This window comes from Taudactylus pleione, unplaced genomic scaffold (genome assembly GCF_031769625.1).
Source record: "Taudactylus pleione unplaced genomic scaffold, aTauple2 ptg000019l, whole genome shotgun sequence".
NCBI classification, from domain to species: domain Eukaryota; kingdom Metazoa; phylum Chordata; class Amphibia; order Anura; family Myobatrachidae; genus Taudactylus; species Taudactylus pleione.
In genome coordinates, this window is record NW_028284421.1 from 33,405,657 (window position 1) to 33,426,378 (window position 20,722).

Below are 20,722 nucleotides of genomic sequence, written 5' to 3' on the forward strand. Positions count from 1 at the left end.
CAACTACTTTTTTTTGAAAGCCTTGAGGCAGTAATTTTTGAAATCTGCATCCAAAGTTGTATAAGCATGTGCACTTTTTACAACTCTTGCTTTCATAGGTCTGACACAGCAATTACTTGAACATTGCTGATTGTGCACCACGGAATCGTGACAGTTTAACCTACCTCCACTACCAGGGCCACAACTCCACTATTGCATAATGTGACCTGAAACTTTACCAAAGTTTAGTTCTACATATATACCAACCTTCATGGAAAGCTTCTACAAAGTTGGAAATGGTGAAGTGGGGGGCCCCTGGTCCACTTGACATGGAATGAATACACCTATGAATACAGCGAATGCTTACTATTTTGATAAGCTGTGTGAAGGGACAACTAACAATGTATTTCTGGGGAGGGCGCGCATGTATGTCAGAAGATGCCCAGCATGTTGGTTAGTTTTAATAACCTCTATCTTAATTGGACTTAAGCTACATACACAAAGATATTCTGTCCAACCTTCCAACTAGTTGATTATTTGGAATGAAAATCTGGTAACGTATAGGAGTAAATGATGATCAGCAATCTACAGTATCCGGAGACTGCTCTGTTTGCACACCACTGCCTTATTTACATTGCTCTCTGGTATGGGTGCCATTTTGGACTTTCCTTTTTACCACTGCATGTGCATTTATTGTGATTTCACTGTTTGCTCTGACTGACTGAGCCATAGTCATCTATTTTCTTTATTGTTCATGTGGTTATCATTTCAGGACCAATTATATGGTCCACCGTTCTTATCTGCCATTTCATTAAAATGTGTGACTTTTAAAACTGAGTTACACTACATTTGTCTTATGTTTATCCTTTTACATGTGGGTAATCCCTCCTATGCAACGCTTCACTTAAGGGAAGTATGTATTCTTTTTTTATTTAATTTCCATCCCCACTGGTTCATTTTATTTCTGAAAGATGCGCCAATAGGCCGATACTAACATTTCCTACGTATCCTATTATTCAGGGGATTCCGGGTTTTCCCCAGCATCTGCACCCCGGCTGCATTTTGGGTTGCGCTAGGACGATCAGCACTTTACAATAATAAAGGGTGTTTCTGTGGCTCAACAATCATAATGTCTTGTCTCCAATAAGTGACCTCACATTCTAACCATTCTGATGAAAATAGTTATCTTCTAGGGGGCTTAGAAAATAACTATTAATGTCAGATTCCCCCACAATCTAACCAATCGGAGATAAGCCGCTCCTACTGTGGAGTCACAGGCTCATTTTTATTCATAGACTTTGAATGAACTACTACAATCCTGAACCACAGGTCCAAGCATGCTCTGACAGGGTATGCTGACCCTTGTAAATTCATGTGAAAATTAAATTTTGGGGGGCAATTGGCAGTGGTTCAGTGAGAAAGTTTACTTCACTTCCAACATTAGTCACCAGAGAACACCTTCACTTCATGTGTCTGTTACTACAACTCAGAGATGCTGGCTTCTGAGTCCTAGTCTTGCCTGTGTTCAATATGTTTGCAATCTACCTTCTATAGTTAGCCATCTATAGGGGGTAACTTTCATAGTTATATCTGTCTTCTTCGTACTATTGTTTTAATGTGTCCCCTATAAATCCACTGAGAGACCTAATGTAATTTGTAATATGACTTCTAGTTCTACATAGAAGGAATGATTCCCTTAGGTAACCCTGTCTTATCTCAGATACCTTCTGTTAGCTTTTTCTAAGAATTTGCTCAGATTGATCTTTAACGTAAATTCATGTTTGTCTGTTTACTGTTCTGACATGGTGGTTTCTCTCGTTGTAGGGGCATTCCTGCAATGGTTGATTTTGCTGCAATGCGAGATGCTGTGAAGAAACTGGACAAAGATGCTGCATTAGTGAATCCAGTCTGTCCCACAGACCTCATCGCAGATCATTCTTTGCAGCTGGATTTCACTAAATGGTATTGTGCTTTCATAATGAATGAATATCAATTGTATGTGAGGTTCCAGAAAACCTACATTTCTACTTGATATTTCTAAATTATTTGAAGTGGAGATGTAAAAGATATCCTGGCCTGTCACCTCTTTGGGAATATTGTATAGCTTATGCTCTCTCCCAGCACCAGCAATCAGCCATCTGAATGAAGTGCTCATTCTGTTGTTCTCTTGATCAGTGAAGGAAGTATAAATTAGACCAGTGTTTCTCAAACCCCAGCCTCATGGAGCCCTAACAGCGCATGTTTTCCAGATAATCTAGCACAAGCATCGGTGAGTTAATTGACTACCACAATAGATCTACAGTTGGTACTAATTATTCCTTAAAAACACACGGTTAGGGGTCCATGAGGGCTGGGATTTGAGAAACACTAAATTAGACTGTGGCCACACAGATAAATGACAGATGGAGTAATGAAGAGTATTAGGGCACATTACTAAAAATTACAGAGCACATGATTGTTTTTGTAGTAGCCACCTCTGATTTCAAGCAATGTGTTGGATCTCTGTGCTGAGGAGGTTCATAGCAACATTTTAAGAAGCTGCTCCTTTCCCTGCACAGTATAGTACCATGGTATATTAACACTTGACAGGTTAGGCACATTTTTATAAAGCAAATTTTGAAGTCTTCTCTCAGATTTGATTATCTAATCTGCCTCAAATAGTGTAAAATAGCTACTCTTCACAAAGGAACAACCTGATCTTGCTCTAGGAAAATTACAATAGACCAGTTCGTAATTGAAAAAGTGACGTCTTCAATGTACAGCACTTTGGTACGTTAATAAATTAAACTATCTGCTTCCTTAATGGATGTCCAATCCAAGAGTACATGATTAACCTCTATTTCAAAACAAATCCAATTTGTTTTGGTTGTTGATAGTAAATACATATCCATTGCAGGGCCATGTTTTTGGCTCATAAATTCAATACCTGAATCATTCTAACCTCTGTAAGAGGATTTACATAGTATTTTTTATTTTATTTTTTTCTTACAGCAGTGCTGCGCAGAGTGTCCCTGGTGCAGCCTTCATTGACCCACATCGACAGGCACCCAAACTCTCTCCTGCTAAATCAGTACCGTCTAAATCCCAGTGTAGAGGACAAAGTGGATGTAAGGGGGCCTGTGATTCAAGGACATTAAGCAGGAACTCTCGGGAGCAGATTGAAAATACCCCGATGTTATGTCCTTTCCACTTGCAGCCAATTCCAGAGTAAGGGTCTTTTTTATTTTTACTGTGCTTAATAGAGCCCAAGTCACTTTGTTTTACAAACTTATTTCTGCTCCTTCCTATTATAGACCAGAAGCTGTGTTGAAAAGTCTTGAGATTGAATTTAGCAGAAATAAAGAGCGGCTTCAGTTTTTCAAGGTAAGCAAAAAAAACACTGGACCTTTTTATATAGAGTTTGAAGCAAATCGAACCCAAGAGTACAAATCTGCACCAGGACTAATCATATTGTTGTGCAAATTAAATAATTTTTTATTTTTTTGCCATGTAGGGAAAATACTCCCTGCTCTGTTGTATGTAGCAAGCATACTGGGCATCTTTATTTTAATACTGCAATTTTCGGTTGATCTAGGACAGGGGAAGCCATCCCTGGTCCTCAAGAGCTACCAACAGTGCATGTTTTCCAGGTCTCTCCACAGAATCACAAGTGAAATAATTAGCTCCACCTGTGGATCTTTTTCAAATGTGTTAGTGAGTAATCACTACACTTGTGCACCCGCTAGGTGGTCTGGAAAACGTGAACTGTTTGTAGCTCTCGTGGACCGAGGTTGGCTATCCCTGATCTAGGATGTCCCTCTAAAGTCCATACAGTTTTTAAATTTGCATCATTTTAAACGCAGCATGGTTTTGCCAAGGTGTAGAATGGCCCCTATTGCTGAGTTTACAGACAACCCCTGCTTAAAATCCAAAAAGTAAGAGGGATTGTGAGGCCCTGCTTTTTTGGTCTGTATTCGTACTAAAAATCATGAATAATCGAGCTTTTGACCTTCTGCTCCATGGGAGGTTTCTTAAATGAGGTACAGTTCACAAGCAGTGGCTAGAACTATTGATCTGTGTACTAGCATATACAGGTGACACAGCATACATGCTTAAGATAGTTAACGAAAATGGTATCCCTGTAAATGTTGGAAGTGCCAGAATAAAACGAGGACATCCCAGCAAAAACTAATAATTTTTTATCTACATGTACAATGCCCAGGAATAAAAAGGATTATATGTCTGATGCCCTCCCAGTTTTTGGATGTCTCAATTCTGTTGTGGTTCTTCCAAAGACCCGTTCTCCACTTGTACCAGACGAGTTGAAGTTCCAGGATTTATTCTTAAAGTACTCCATGATCCTTTTTGTTTATCCTCTGATGGCAGGGAGCTTACAGAACTTATTGCTACTATACTCTGTTATATCGTTGGGGGGGGACTGTTTCTACAATCTCACAAGAGGCTGAGGCCTGGCCGGATTAAGATTAATATTTTGAAACCCAATATTTTGTTTAAAATTTTCTGGGCATTATTTTATTATCCAGTTGTCTGAAAAATATTCGTATAATGCAAAGTATTTTATATGGCTGAAACACCATTTCTTTATAATGTGGGAGAGCTGGGCTAAACCGATCTTAGGGTCATTAGTCTATTGCTTTCATCAGTTACATGGTTTTTGTTATCCTATCTTTGGGTGGTTTTAAGATAGTTTAGAGTAGAGGGGGGGGGGGGGGTTAGGGATCCAGGTATACCTAGGTTGGGGTTAAGTCATACAGGGTGGGGGGTTGTGGGGAGGTTTGTTTTTTTAGGTTTATTTTTATTTTTTTCTTTCTTTTGTGTAGTTTTGATATCCGGGCAGTTGTGGAAGTTTTTTTCTTCTATTTCATATTTTATTATGTTTTGCAACTGATATATCTAGAAGTGGGAAGATATTTGTGTACTCTCATCTGGCTATATGGGCCCGAAAGGCACCTTCGTGTTCTCACTATCTTCTGCACATATGATGTGGACTATTTTGTATATCCTGTCTTTCATATGTCAGTCATTTTTGTACACTGTCCTATGTCAATATATATTGTATGTTGCATTTGTTTCCTCATACTAGCCATATTATATATGTTTTAATGTACTGTTTTAATATATTAAATAACTTTAAAATCAATAAATGATTCAATAGAAAAAAAAAGGATTGTGTATGCTCATCCATTGTACCAAAAGAGTCTTTCCTGTCTAGTAAAACAGTATCAAACATGCTTGAGTAAAATAAAACGAAAGTTATTCCCAGATAAACTGAACCAAGACAAAATGGGAGATGTTCCTAGATTACCATGAAGAATCACTTGTATAACTCAGGAGTAAATCAGGGACCAACTTCAGGTGCGAGTATCCTCTTAATATGATGAATAATATGGTAAACTAACCTTTTTATGCAGAGCTCTGCAGTTGCAACACCTCTGTAAGTGACTTCTGGCTCCCAAATTCTGCATATCTTTTTATTTCTTATAATTTTCTTGTACCTGTCAAAGATTGGCTTGAGAGAATAGCAAATGTACAATTACCAATGTGCATGTCTTCCTTTTTGCGTCAGTGGTGTTCAAAGGCTTTCCAGAATGTCACCGTGATTCCCCCAGAAACAGGGACTGTGCATCAAGTAAACCTAGAGTACCTGTCCCGGTTAGTCATGGCAGAGGGAGATGTCCTCTATCCAGACAGTGTACTTGGTACTGACTCTCACATCACTATGGTGAATGGCCTTGGAATTTTGGGATTGGGTGAGTACTGTACATGCTTTTTTCATTTTTAATTACTCCTCCTTGCATTTGGTCAGTGTGTATGTATATCAATAATAGGTGTGTGCATTTGGAGATGGATGTGGAGATATGTATGTATGTCTATATATAATTTAACATCTTTGCCACCTAAAGAAAGCTAGTTTACTACACTAGCAAAATAGAGTGGGATTTTGGACAATTTATTTTCGTTGCTGCTGGATTTCTTTCTGGAAAATTTTGTTTAGTATTTTCCCCTAAGATGGGTGTGTTCTGTTTTGTGCCTAACCTAGCATGCCTATGCCCAGGTTAAGTAAATGTATGGGAGTGCTCAGTGTACTGTCAGCATAGTAAAAGGGCTATTCACCCCTGTTGTTGTTTGCATGATAGTCGGATAATCTATTCAATCAGTTTAAAAACTTTTATTTCATTTTCCTAGGTGTGGGAGGTATAGAATCTGAAGCCGCTATGCTGGGCATACCCATTACATTAACTCTACCGGAAGTTGTTGGCTGTGAGGTGGTTGGCTCTGTCGGTCCACTTACTACTTCCATAGATGTTGTTTTAAGCATCACCAAGGTGAGCTCATGGTCTCTAAAATTGACATGTCGCTAAAACGCAGTGTAGGTATCCATTTTGTGGCCTAAGCCAGGTTGTGGCCAATTGGTTTGCATTGAATCAATGACCACATTGAAGCACTGCCTCATTAATATTCATGAAGCCTGACTTTTATATTCAGGAGTTCCTAGTGAACTGGAAATGGATGCATACACCCATCAGCCATAACATTAAAACCACTGACAGGTGAAGTGAATTACATTGATTATCTTGTTACAATGGCACCTGTCGATGCATGGAATATACACTCAGTTCTTAAAGTTGATGTATAAGAAGCAGGAAAAATGGGCAAGCTTAAGGATCTGAGCGGTGATGAGAAGAGCCAAATTGTGATGGCAAGGTGACTGGGTCAGAGCATCTTAAAAACGGCAGGTATTGTGGGGTGTTCCCGTTATGCAGTGGTTAGTACCTACCAAAAGTGGTCCAAGGAAGAACAACTGGTGACGGGTCATGGTCACCCAAGGCTCACTGATGCTAGTGAGCAGCAAAGGCTAGCTCTTATGGTCCGATCCCACAGAAGAACTATTGTAGCACAAATTGCTGGCTATGATCGAAAGGTGTCATTACACACAGTGCATCGCAGCTTGCTACGTAGCCGCAGCACCTACAATGTGCATGAGCATCAGAACTAGACCATTGAGCAGTGGAAGAAGGTGGTCTGTTCTGATGATTCACATTTTCTTTTACATGATGTGGACAGCCTGGTGCTTGTACGTCGTGTACTTAGAGAGGAAATGGCACCTTAATGCACTATGAGAAGAAAGAAAGCAGTGTGATGCTCTGGACCATGTTCAGCTGGGAAACCTTGGGTCCTGGCATTCGTGGATTTTACTTTGACATGTGCCACCTACCTAAACATTGATGGAGACGAAGTACACCTCTTCATGGCAACTGTATTCCCTCATGGCAGTATCCTCTTTTTGCAGGATAATGCACCCTGTCACACTGCAAAATATTGTTCAGGAATGGCTCATTTCCAGTTCTAGACGCTTTTGTTTGGTGACAGCTTCTTGGATCGTTTAGAAAGCTATGACCGTAATGACGTTGCTTTTCTGGTATAAGGATGACTGTTATTCCGTACCAGGACGACCTGCTGATAAAGGCCAATTCTGCTGCTCTTCAGTCCATTTGACCATAGAGATCTTGGAGACACATGACTAGATAATATTACCTTGAATCTCATTTGGTCACATCGCAGCATCTCAAATTCCTGGGTCTTATCTTTGACACCTGATTGTTCCAGTTATTCCTGCCAGAAAAGGTTTTGGCCTGCCTGCAACAGGTGCTCTTGGCTTGCAATTGAGTGTCATTTCTCAAGTCCATGCTGTTGCTGGGGAGAATGGTATCTTGCATCGAATCAGTTTCATTAGCGTGCTTCCAATCGCGGACCCTTCAGATACGGCTCCTAGCCTGCTTGTTGCAAGTGGATCTTGCACAGCAAGCCAGCTCTTCCAGCTGTCTCCAGTAGTCGCTGTTCTTTTCTGTGGTGACTGAACAGACGACACCTCAACCCTGACCAAACCCTGTCCTTTGTTACCCGAGTCATCGTGACAACGGATGCCAATCTCCAGTTGGGGAGCAGTGACAGTTCTTTTTCAATAAGTGTCCTCTAGCTACAGATGTGTCCCCTCTAACATATCTTCAAATCACGCCAAATAGGCCCATTTGGCACACCACAAAAAAATATGACTAAACCGTGCCATGCATCAGTCGGACAGTATTTTTGCTGAATTTTTTGCTTGAGTGCTTATAGCACTGCAACAAGGACACTAATCTAACAAAAGGCAAGAGACCAGGAGCTGACCTGTCTGAGCAGTGCCATGTGTCCCACCACGCAACATTGTGCAAGTTTACACTGCCACGATTGCGAGAAAAGTACAAATTCTAAGCCTTCGATGCACTACAATCCTGTTAGTGTGTGGCTGCAATGCGAAAAAGATGCTAAAGTGCAATAGTTCCTAAACTAGCTACGCATGGTACGGCATCAAAGTCGTACCGTGTGTCTCTCATCATATAGCGCAAAATGCTAGGTGAATAAGGACAACTGTAAGAGCCGTACCACAGGCTCTGCTCAAAACTCAGCCATTTCTTTGAGGCAGACTCCTTTGAATCCAATCTGACACCAGATTGGACCGAATGGGAGATCTGAAGCTCTTAGTGATGGCAGAGAGGTTCGTTGCTAGGATATTAGTGGTCTTCATCCCAGGTGTAGAAAAATTAGAAGTCGGAATATCGTTCATCTCTTGAAGTTGTCTCTCTGCATTGCATTGCTTTTCCTTTTGAGATGCTTGAATTGGTGGACTTCAAGTACTTTGCTTGGAAGGTTTCTTTTTATTTATTTATTTTTTGGCTTTCTGCCAGATTAGTGTCCAAAGTGTTAGCCCTCTTGTGCAGATCCCCATCCATGGTTTTCCACCAGGACTGACCTATTCTGCATATTGGTTGTGTCCAGGTTTTAATTTAAATCGGGACATTGTAATCCTGCAAGATTTTGTCCCTTGGTAGACTTATCACTATTGGATGATATTCGTGACTTGAGGATCTTTATGGATAAATCCGCTCTGTTGAGTAAGACTGACAGTCTTCTCATCTTGTATAATGCATACAAACAAGGTTGGCCAACAACAAAACAATCAGTGGCCAAATTAATCATGGCATATGTCTCGGAACAGGTCCCGTTCCGACCCGATTTTGTATCCTTCTACAAGTTTGGTGAGTGACTCGATGTGCTGCAAAGAATTGTAGTTTGATATTCCAGCTCCTCGTAGCACACTCTACAGCCCATGGTTGACACTGTCCCCCATATGGAGTAAGAGAAACAGGTTTAATGGTGAATACCAAAAAGTTTTTCTCCTTCCACTGGGTGACGCTGGAAAAATTGTATAGATGGTGGTGTGTGGAGCTTGGAGCTTCTAATCCTGATTGATTTGAACAAGGCTCCTCCCCTTCTATACTCCTCCTGACCTCCGTGCTTCCTCCTCTTCGTTCATGTGTTTACACACAGACTGCCCTCTGACAGCAGCAGTACACAAAGCATTCCAGATGCTGACACACTGCAAGAGGTCACTGACTGAGGCCGACTTTCCTCCGGTCTCTTCTATCCGGTGGTGGGGCTGCGATTGTTTTAATGTGTGTATGTTCTGGGGCAACATTGCAGTTACAGTAGCCAGGACTTGTGGTTAGCATAGCATAGTCTTTCTGTGAGTTTTTTTTTACTTTAACTATGAAACTGCTGCAAGTGTACTCAACTCTGTTGCCTATGCACCGCTGTCATTGTCATTGCTGCTCTCCAGTTATTTTGCATAGATTTATTACCTCTGCAACACTCATGCTGTGTTTTGTAATTTCAAATCCCTGGTTGCTCCCCTCCTTTTCACCATTATGTCTAGGAAGGGCAATGCTGTGAGGAGGCTACCTGATAAGAATGGTGCTGTTTTTGCCTCCTTCATGCATGGTCCTACTGGGGGGGGCTGTTTCTGAGGCATGTGCTGGGGAGGCTGAGTGGTGCTGTGAGTGCGACCCCGCCTCTAGATACACCTGCCTGTGTGGTGACACTTGCCAGGGCGATGTCATAACTTTTGCAACATCTGGCTGCTAGCAGGCAGCACGGCTCCTCTAATCCTGCTTCCTTGGGGTCCTCTGCGCCTCTTATACATGCATTACCCCCTGAAGGTCCATTCTCTGGGTTAGTTCCTGACTGTCCGACTTTTTTTTTTTTTTTCCTTGAGCCTCCCTGGGCTGAGGGCTTGGCCAGCCAGCACTAATGAAAGGTCTTACTTAAGGGATACCTCCGATACAGCTAGACAACTTGAAAAAGCTGCATACCAGCAGTTGAATTCCAGGACTGTGGCTAAAAGGTCCATTTGGTCTACGTTGGTATCCTTTTTTGCTTTTCAGGACCATTGCTAATTAGGATCCTTGTTCAACAACACCACAAGCCGGTAACAATACCATAATTAGCTGGATTACTAATACCCACAGGACTCCGCTAGGTGCATATGAACTGCCTTTGACACAGTGCCAAGGTTTTTCAAAGTTATTGTATCCATTTTTATTATCTATTCGGAGTTCCAATCTATGAACTTTTAATGTGATTATTGTGTTATGATTAAGATACTAAATTGACTTATTAATTGACATACTATTGCATTTAGCACTGTTTTTTTGGTTTATATACTCAGGGCTTGGCCTGTTCGGTAGAAGGATTGGTGCATGTCTCCTTATTCCTAGAGAGACTTATTGACCCTTCTTCCATGGGTACAGGTGTGGCGTCCAGTCAGAGCTCCTCAAAAGCGGAGACTTCTGGGTATCCTTCATTCTTGGGAGGAATCAAATTCAGAGGCTTTATCTCAGGGTGAGGTTTATCATCTGGATGAGTCGGACTTGTTTTTTCTTTGGTAATGGAAGATAATCCTGCTGACTTCAAGGGGGTTGTGGTTCCAGATTTCTAGACTTTTTTTTTTTTTTTTTTGTTCTTTTCCTCACTGCCAGCTGCAGATAGATGGAAATGGGAATTCCCACAGGTTGTCATATATTTGATAAAGCTTCTATAAGTGAAGCAAAACGCTTCAGAGGATACCTGCAATCGCCTGAAAACCACTATTTGCCTTGCCACTCACAAGTTATCTACTGCAGCCAGAGCTGAGCGGGGACACTGATAAAACACGTTGCTTCTCTTGCTACATGTAGCCAGTAGAGGAGAGCGGTGCTGTGAATCCAGATATTTCTTTGTGGAGGGAACCTACTCGACTTACCATCTTATACTTGTTTGTTGAAACAATAACTGCATCATTGCCTACAGTTATTTGCAATACAGGAGCCACATTATTAAAACTGGAATCCCACTGGTAATTAAAGCATTGTGACTCATTTTGCGAAGTAGGAACTATAATTCTCTAGATCTCCCTCAGTTAACACAGAGACTTTGAAAAGGCTTGGGTGCATTAATTTATTGCTATATTTACATTGCATATTGTAAATGTATTAATGGAAAGTGGAAATAAGAGAACATAAAATATTTATGCTGAATTTGTCATTTTTAACAGATACACACACACACATACATACATTATATATATATATATATATATATATATATATATATATATATGTGTGTGTGAACTGGTAAATCATTTTAAATTATATGAAATTTGTTGTATTGTAATATAGGTGTCTTGACCTATTTTCTACCATGCCGAGATTATGCATATTTTTATCTATGGTTAACATTCACATAGCACCACTATTGTAAAAAGGTTGTCCTAAAAGACAACTGTTACAGTACCAGGATCTTCCTCTCCCAGGGACAGTTCCAACTGCAAATTGGAGTCTACTCTGAAGACTATCTACGTGGTGGCGGGGACATTCCTTAGGCCCATCTTGGTCTCCTCCTGGGTAAATAAAGCAGTGGAAAAATGGGCGGACTGGCTAGCAGACTCTTTGCTACCCCTTGGGCGGATCTGCTCCCGCTAGAGAGTCAGCTTCTTACCTGGGTGAGGAAGCTAATTGATGCAGGCCTGGTCTATTCTAAAGTCTCTGATTTGGCTATAACTGCCCTCTGGTTGTGGGCCTGGCAGACAGTTGAGTAATCAAAGCAATCTTTGGAGGCTCTTTACCTTTCAGGGAAGGTTCTATTTGGATGTAATCTGGATCCGATCATTTCTCTGGCTACGGCAGGTTAAGAGTTTCTTTTTACCCTCTTATGTTCCAGAGCCCAGGGCCTCTTCTGGGCCTTCCTTTCAACCCCCTGTTAAAACGCTATTTTGTGGGTCCAGGGGTCAGTCTACATCTACCAGAGGTGGTAAGTCCAAGGACCACCAGTCTCGGCCGTCCCTATGCAAGACCTTCAGTTAATCATTCCACATGGTGGGTTACACACCCACATAGGGGCTATTCTGGTTGGAACACGTCGTCTTCAGTTTTGAGAAATATGGTTTCAAACCTCTTCCTATGCCTGGGTATGGAGTATCCTTTCTGTGGGGTACAAGATAACCTCTGAGGAGTAGGGCCTAGAAGGTCTTTTTCCCACGGATCTCCCTGTCTCGTGTAAAAAATATTTTGCCTTTGGGGTGGCGGTGAGGAACCGGATTGCATGTGGTGTGGTGGTCCCAGTACGTCCAGAAGTTGAAGGGGTTCTTATTACAATCTTTTCATGGTGCCAAAACCGGGTGGCTTGTTACGACCCATCCTGAATCTTAAATCTCTAAATGTTAATTTAAGTTTCCTGAGATTCAAGATGGAATCCCTGCGCTCAGTGATTGCTGGCATGGAGCCGGAGGAATTTTTTGTGTCCAAGGACATTCAGACTGCTTATCCCCACATCCTTATCTGGGAGCCTTACCAATCCCTCTTTCGGTTTGCGATACAGGACTACCATTACCAATTCAGAGCCCTGCCCCCATGTCTTTTATGAAGGTGATGGCAGTCATGGTGGCTCACCTTTTAATAGTGGGGAGTCATCGTCCCTCAATTTAATTATTTATTGACAGAACCACCATCTTATTTGGCCCGCAAGTGCGCTGTCTTGGAGTTATTCTGGACTCCTCCCTTGGATTCTGAAACGCTTCAGTCGGGAACGGGCGACTGTTCTTCTTGTGACTCTGGACTAACCAAGCTGGTCATGGTACTCAGACCTTTGGGGTCTTCTAATAGCCTTCTCTTGGACTCTTTCCGCTCGTCTGGTCCTTCTTCAACAAGGTCCACCATGCATTTTACGTCATGGTTGTTGAGACTGCCATCCTAAGGGTGAAAAGTGTTCCTTAGGCCAGTGGTTCCCAAACTTTCTCAGTTCGAGGCACTGTTTTGTTAATTATTTGCCGTTTTAGGTCTGTGGTGACGTGTTCTGTCCCTTTGTTGGGGGGGAATGTTTCCTCTTCCCTCTATCCTCTCCATCTCTTCTTGGGCTTGGTTAAAGTTAACTGAGGTCTGGAGGGGTATAGAGGAGGAGCCATGTTTAAATCTAGATTTAAAGTGCTAGGCACCACACACCACAATCTATACCCTAATGTTTCCAGTGTTCTGCATGGAATCAAAGAAAGGGGTTTTTACTGGTAAGTACAAAAATCGTGTTTTTTTTTTTTTTTTTGGGTTGGGTATGGGATGCCGCTGGTCAGAATACAGACAGCGGCATCCGGACAGCATAAGGTAAGAAACAGAGCACTAACCCTCCCCCAAGTGCGTAACCCCTAACGCTGAACCTAACAGTCCCCCCTAACCCCCAATACTTCGGGATTCCGGCGCTGGTATTTTGCATTCGGCATCCTGCACACCGGGATGCTGACTAAATCCTGTTTTTTTAAATTACATGCATGTCCTTTTGCCTCATATTTGTTAGTCCTGTCCACATGTTTATAAGATGTATAGCATTTAGTAATAGGAATATAAACAGTCTAGCTTTCCCTTTCTTTCAGCACTTAAGACAGGCTGACTTGTCTGGGAGATTTGTTGAGTTTTTTGGAGAAGGAGTCTCACAGCTTTCTGTGGCTGACCGCACCACTATAGCCAACATGTGTCCAGAGTATGGGGCCTCTGTGGCATTCTTCCCAGTGGATCAAGTAACCCTTAGCCATCTGCAACAGACTGGTAAGAATTGTGATTGATTGTGTGTTTGGGGATCTTAGGAGGGAGTAGGTTGGGTGATCTGACAAACTGTGAAAATACTGAATAGCATATGCTAAACTATACCAATCAGACTTTAGCTCTAGTCCTGACCTTGACTGTTGCAGACACTGATTAGTGGGGATATAAAGCTTCAGACGGGAGTATGGCGCTTAATTCAAAATGTGCGTGAAAATTGAAGCTCCTCTCCATTCATATCTTCCCTCCACAGGGAACTTGCTATTTAATTTGTGCCCACAAGTGTAGGATTTTTACTTGAACCGCTAAAGCTGTTTGGTGCCATCCATACAGCTTCTGTGGCTGTGTGATGCCTGAAGTGGTCGGCTGAGGTGACATTTTGGAACGTCCCACTGACCCTGTGCTGCCATCGGGTGCAGCATGACAAGCACCAGCCCACACACCTGGAACAAGACTGCAGGTGAATGGCTCCTCTCTTCCTGAAGAAGAGAGGGTCCCCCTGATATTACGGGAGGCTGGTCAGATTGGAGTTGTGGCTCTGATATCCTTACGCAATACACAGGTTAGGGAACTGTCTTTCAGAAATAGAGGTTCTAATCCGACAACCAGCACCTCTATCTTAGTGGGCTTCTCACCAAAAAAGACTGAAATCTATGCCTGCAGCTCTCCTCTTCTCAAACTCTGGTGATTTGCTTTGGTAATTGTCAGGGTTCTTGTTCTAGCAGAGTTGGTTCATTCTTTGTTTCTTGATTGTGCAGTACATCTGTCCCTCTACATCATTCTTACTGTATCTGTAATGCAAGATGAAGCGATTAGAAGACGAACTGGACAGTTAGGCATAGACACTCTGAGCACAGCATGCAAGCCAGTCAACTGTGTGCGCTTAGTGGTTCCGGGAATCTTGCAGAACCAGTCTGAGGGAGCTGAGTAGTTATTCTTCTGCTCTCCACTGAAACGTTTTTCCTTCAAAGGTGCTTGGCCAATGCATTTCGGGCCCCATAGCTGCGCCACTGAAGGATCCGACATGGATGCAAAGCCTGACAAATGAGCCTACTAAAGGTTTCCTCATCTAGAGTGCCATTTTAGAGTCCACATTAGGCCATATATGTGCCAGAGCAATGCAGTGGTCCAGAGAAGAGTATCAGACTTTAAATTCTTGATGGACAAGGATTCAGGCTTGGAATATTCTCCATACTTTGACAAGGATTTTTCTAGGCAGTAATGAGAAGATTATTTTGTACAGATGTTTGGTAGTTTCTACAGTTTGCTGTTAAAGAGGAAAAATAAAGTGTCCTTATTTCAGTGGTTCTCAACTCCAATCCTCAAGTACCACGAATAGGTCATGCTTTGTGACTTTCTTTAATCATGCACAGGTGAGAATTTATGTTCCGGAGTCAGTAATTATCCCACCTGCTTCCATAGGCAGAAATCCTCAAAACATGATCTGTTGGTAAAACTTGAGGGTTGGCGTTGAGAACCACTGACTTATTTCCTTCTTATATTCAGTTGGAGGATTTACATACGTGGAACAAACTTGATAGCAGGTTATGTGTTTCACACCGACTGCAGACACTTTATCCTTTCCCTAGTAAGGATATGGGAAAAATTAGGGTTCCACCTATAGCACGCTTATCTAAGACTGTGGCTGTTCATATCCCTAATGCAGCACCTGTGAGGAATGGCCTGAATTTTCTGGTCGAGGCTTCTGTAAGCCTATTTGTTACATCTAAGGCCTCTCCTCGGCATAACTAAGCCTCGGCTTGTGTTAACAAGACAATGGAGAAGTGATTGGAGCAGCTGTTGGACAATTTGCATTCAGGTAAATCCTGGTATGAATTGGTGACTATATAGAATAGAGCATAGTCTTGAGGCATCTGAATATCTGCAGGGCTCACTATGCATGCTACTCTTATTGTGGCTTGAATATCTGATTCAGTGGTTTTCAAGTGCTTGAGTTTCTGGTTCAAGGCCCTCTTTCTGAAGAAACCGAGAGTTTGGACCTGGAGAAACGCGTTAAGTTGCTGGGGCAATCGATACTGTTGCCTTCCCACTATACTGTCGCCACTATTAACATCTATTGAAGCCAGGGAATCAATACATTGCTGCTTGGCTACATTTGGCTGCAGATCATCAGCAGCTGCCTTCTCTGTGTGCCCGCAGGGATATACGGGACCTGATGGATTTGACAGTAAGCACACTATCGCAGTTTATTAACTAAGTATCTCGATCACCCTTATCTACACGCTGCAGTTGGTCATTGCGGAGCTTCACTTTACATCTGCAGACCTCCATGCGGCGTGCAATTGAAGTACTATCCTCTCATATTATCCACCTGGGGGATCAGACTGTGCAGTGACCGGTATTTGATATTACACCTCCATATCGTGAGAAATTAACATTGCAGGAAACATACCGATCATTTTGGACTTTATTTCCTGGAGAGACATTGTGTTCCCGGAAAGTATACCTGAGATCACCGGAGTAGTCACCCTTTTATTTCCCTTCAATAATTAATATACAAATGGCCAACAGTATAGCTTAGTGCAATATTTGCAATTATTCATTGCCATTATTTTATATTTATTGTTTGTGTATTAAATTATGTATATTGTCTATCGGTGCTAGCTTTTTTCTTTTTGCCAATGTCTTAAGTCCAGAACTGTATAATGTTGTTATAATAGAAGAACTTAGATCTTTTCTGTCAATTAAAGAAGCGACTCAGTCACACAGGTTCCAAGTTTTTGTCCATAGTTGCTAGTTTTGAATGAAAGGTACTTCTGAGCATACCCTTGTAATGGCAGCTTTGGGAAGTCCACATTTTGTTTGCTCCTCGTAGAATGTAAGAGAAAACTGTTTTTTTTTGTGTTATTATTAAATCTTTTTCTTTGTATCCATTGCACTTATGCTGGGCATACACCATACAATGATCTGGCTGATTGACTGATCGGCCATATAATTGCACAGTGTATTTGGCCACCAATCTGAAAATATTGATCTTTTGTGCATGATTGTTCGATCCGCTGTTTCAAAGTGAAAGTCTTCTGCAGTGGGCAGTGTATGCCCAGCTGCGACCAACAGGCATTTCCTCTGCTCCTTCACAGGGAAAGAACGGGGAAATGTCTCCTCTTCTGGGGAGTAGCGAAGATAACTGGGCCAATACACTGAGATACCTTACAGTGTATGCCTGTGATATCTGCCTGATAAAATGTCTGTTGGTCTGACAGGCATTTTATTTGGCAGTGCATGCCCAGCATTTTATATAGGAAACTAAAGTAATTAAATAGCAACCAATAAAAATAAAGTTAATAAATAAAATAAAAACTAATCTAAAGTACAGGGCTGCACAGCAGCCCTAAGTAAACAGCCCAGCCACCCTGTGCACTTAAAACAAACTGAAGACCACGGGTTGCAGTGGGGAGGAGGTACTCCCTTTAAAGTTATACTAGTCTAATTTAAGTGCCAGCTCACTTTGGTCCCCACAAGCAACCCCCATGGTCCAGTGTCCCCCAGATGGATTCAGAGAAAAGGCGTTAACGGTAAGTACAAAAATCCGATTTTTCCTCTTCTGCATTTACATCACCAGTGAATGAAAATAAGCTGTTGAGCTTGGGTCTTACCATTTTTAAGAATCACATTTGCATTGTATGATGCTTTTTGTTTCAACTGAATAAACATATGCTACATGTAATCTCTGCATTTCCATCATATTCTCTCTACCTTATTAGGTGTTGATGAGCACAGACTAAGGACATTTGAGGCCTACTTGAAAGCTGTAAAGCTGCTTAGAGGAGATAAGTGTATGAGGACACCAGCATATTCCAAGGTAACAGACAAATTAGTAATTGGAAACTTGTTATGAACATGTTCCAGCTCCCGTCTTTACTTATTTCTTTTTACTTTACATGTTCATTGTGTTGATCCTTTTAAATTTCTTACAACAAGTGAGGAGTTTCTTCTATATGAGTTTGAGTAATTAATGTACTGTGGGCGAAAAAAACAGCAGCACCACTAAGGTTATATGTTTCCTATGTTACTTTCTGTAATCGGTTTTATTTGAAGTTACTTTCTCGGTGGTTCCTATCACTACATTTTTAAACTGCTCAGAATTGTAGTATTAAGGGTATAGTAATCCTTTTTTGGGGGGGGAGGGGGGGGGGGTTTGGGGGGTTCTCCCCCAAAAGTAACTGTTTATAAATCATAGGTTCTCAAACTCTGTCCTCAAGACCTGACACTGCATGTTTTTCAGGTATTCTCACAGAATCAAATGTGTCAGTGAGTAATGAAATACACCTGTGCACCTGCTAGGTGACCTGGAAAACATGGGTGCTTGGTTTCCCAAGGGTCGAGTTTGTGAACCACTGTGCTAAATGATATTCCGGCCTTTGCTTACCTCCTAAACGTTTTATGCTATTTGTTTGAAGAAATTACTATCCTATGCTTAACTTATTGTACCATGAGAGTATAATTTTATGTTTGTTTGTTTTTTAAATTGGATAAAGGTGCCTGTTAGCCATAGCAAGGTCATGTAGCATGCAATTATGAAACACTGTTCATCTAAATTTTGTACAAAGTTTATTATTCTGAATCTACATTTAAGTTTTTATGTCACACACGCTTTATTTTAGTTAAAGCACGAACAGAGCCTGTAACTAACTTACATATAATACATGCACACTCAGGGGCAAGCACAATATCTATAGGGGGTTTCCAAATGCTTGATTTAGGAGGACGGTTAAGAAAAACTGCAATAAGCCAAAAAAGGACATTTTCTTTGCAGATAAATTTCTGATACATAAGTACCGTTGAGTCTCATTGTTGCTCTTTCACACAGTATTATAAAGTGATATTGGTAGTATATCTAAAAGGATAAAATGGATTTTACACACTATAAAATTAACATTTTACCTGCAGTGAAGTTTGTTGCATCTGTCACAGTGTGTTTCTGTTATGTTCAGCACAGCAGAAAGCATGCAGCAAGATACATTTACCATAAAGATGGCCTTTGGTTGATGTTACGAAGTGAATTGCTACTTAAAATGCTATTCTTTTTCATTGTACATCTGTCAGTAGTTCTAAGTAGCAATCAAACACACTAAGAGCTCAGAGTCAGAATGACATACCATACCTCCCAACTTTCAGAGAGGCGCTGTGCGCCCGCCAAAGACTTGAGTCTGAAAAAGCGGTGTGACTTTACATCACGAGGGTGTGATTTTGCATCACTCCTGGTTTTTGTCACACTGGGGGCAATCCTAGCACTTCCCAATCTGCTGGGCTGCACTCAGTCCCTCTCTGGCATAGCATCCATTGACCACTGCTTTGCTAAGTAAAATAGCAGGTGAAAGAGAGACCAGAGGCAGGGACTGATGTGAGCTTGCCTGGGGGCAGGGATTAATGTGAGCTTGCCCGGGAAAAGGGACTGATGTGAGCTCGCCCGGGGGCAGGGACTGTGTGAATTGCCAAATTTTCTCTGCAAAAGTGCTACAGGATATGTACGTGCTATATAAATAAATTCATCCAGAGTAGGACGCTAGTCCTGTGCTCTCCATACAGATTATTCAGTTTATAAATCCTGAAGCTGGTGGGGACCTCTCTCTAAATGCTTCGGCTGTTGGTCTGAAGCTCTGGGTCTGTGCTGATCATTCCGGTGGTGTCTCCCTCCCACCTGCTCCAGAGCTTGAGTTGTGACCTTCATCCTGGATCTAGCCTGGTGCCGCCATTACACCCACTCTGTGCTGTTGCGGTTCTCCTCCGCATTTCATTTCAGTCTCTGCTCCCTGATACCGGTGCTGCTTCTTGACTCCTGTGGACCACCTGCAGCTGGGGCTGCAGTTGAGGCTGAGGTCTCCCGTCCGCCACCATCTTCTCCTTCTGCTACTTGAAGCTGATGCCATGTAACACTAGTGAGTTCAAGCTGCTGGGACCTTTGGTGCCTCTGGAGAGTAACTTCTTCTCTCCTGCTGTCATCTCTGTATTTAGCTTTCCTTGGAGACCCTGCTACTATGTTGTTTTTGTTGCTCATTACTTACCTGCCCTGATTTGTTTGCTGTTACTGCATCTCCAAACTCCTGTTCAGGACTATTTTGTGGAAATTCCTATTGCACTGGTCTTCTGTTCAGCGCTACCCTATTTGGCTGCAGATACTTAACTGTTACTGTTCCCTCCTGCTGTGGTAGTACCTTCTTCGGGCACGATGGAATAACTTCTTCAAGCCATTACCGACTCTGGATAGTGTGTGGCGGCTAAGGTGACAGGACTGCATGCTGAGTTGTCTTTTCTATGTCAAGATATGCAACAAATGCAGGTTCAGATTACTGTGATGGAGATTTGTATTTCTGTCCTGGAGGACTGTGCTACTCCTGCAACTGGCCGCTTCATCCCCTTAGAGCTTTAAAGGGTAGCATACTCTGAATTTGGCACCAGATGTTTTAATAAAAAGACTAATTTCTTTGTCCATTTGTTGAGTGGGCCCGCCATATCTTGCCAAGGCCACTTCTGTAGGGACACCCTTTGCGGACATCTATTGCTAATATTCAGAATTATCCGGAAGATATTGCAACATGGCTTTATTTACAGACCTTGAGATAGGATGGTCCTCCTTGATGCCTGATTTGGACTGCAGACTCTGGGATGGGGTGCCTCTCCTAGACTGTCTTAACTGTGTTTTATTTAATATCCATGTGTTACTATGTCCAGGTCTGTCATATAATTGTTATTTAATTTACATCTTTTTTTCTTTTCATTCTATTTGATTATTTTAGTGGCTTTATATATACTTTGTTACTGTCATTTACTTTTTTTCATCT

The 20,722-nt window shown here is 41.9% G+C and overlaps 1 protein-coding gene across 2 annotated transcripts in view; it reads left to right on the top strand.

The window, feature by feature from the left end:
* Positions 1–20,722, top strand: part of IREB2 (iron responsive element binding protein 2) — an 80,508-nt gene that overhangs the window by 28,409 nt on the left and 31,377 nt on the right. For both annotated transcript variants that reach the window (XM_088446711.1, XM_088446710.1), the window contains exons 5-11: positions 1,804–1,941; positions 2,971–3,186; positions 3,273–3,342; positions 5,546–5,729; positions 6,166–6,305; positions 13,754–13,925; positions 17,645–17,742. In XM_088446711.1, coding sequence (XP_088302837.1) covers positions 1,804–1,941; positions 2,971–3,186; positions 3,273–3,342; positions 5,546–5,729; positions 6,166–6,305; positions 13,754–13,925; positions 17,645–17,742 — 1,018 coding nt within the window. The remainder of the gene's footprint in view (positions 1–1,803; positions 1,942–2,970; positions 3,187–3,272; positions 3,343–5,545; positions 5,730–6,165; positions 6,306–13,753; positions 13,926–17,644; positions 17,743–20,722) is intronic.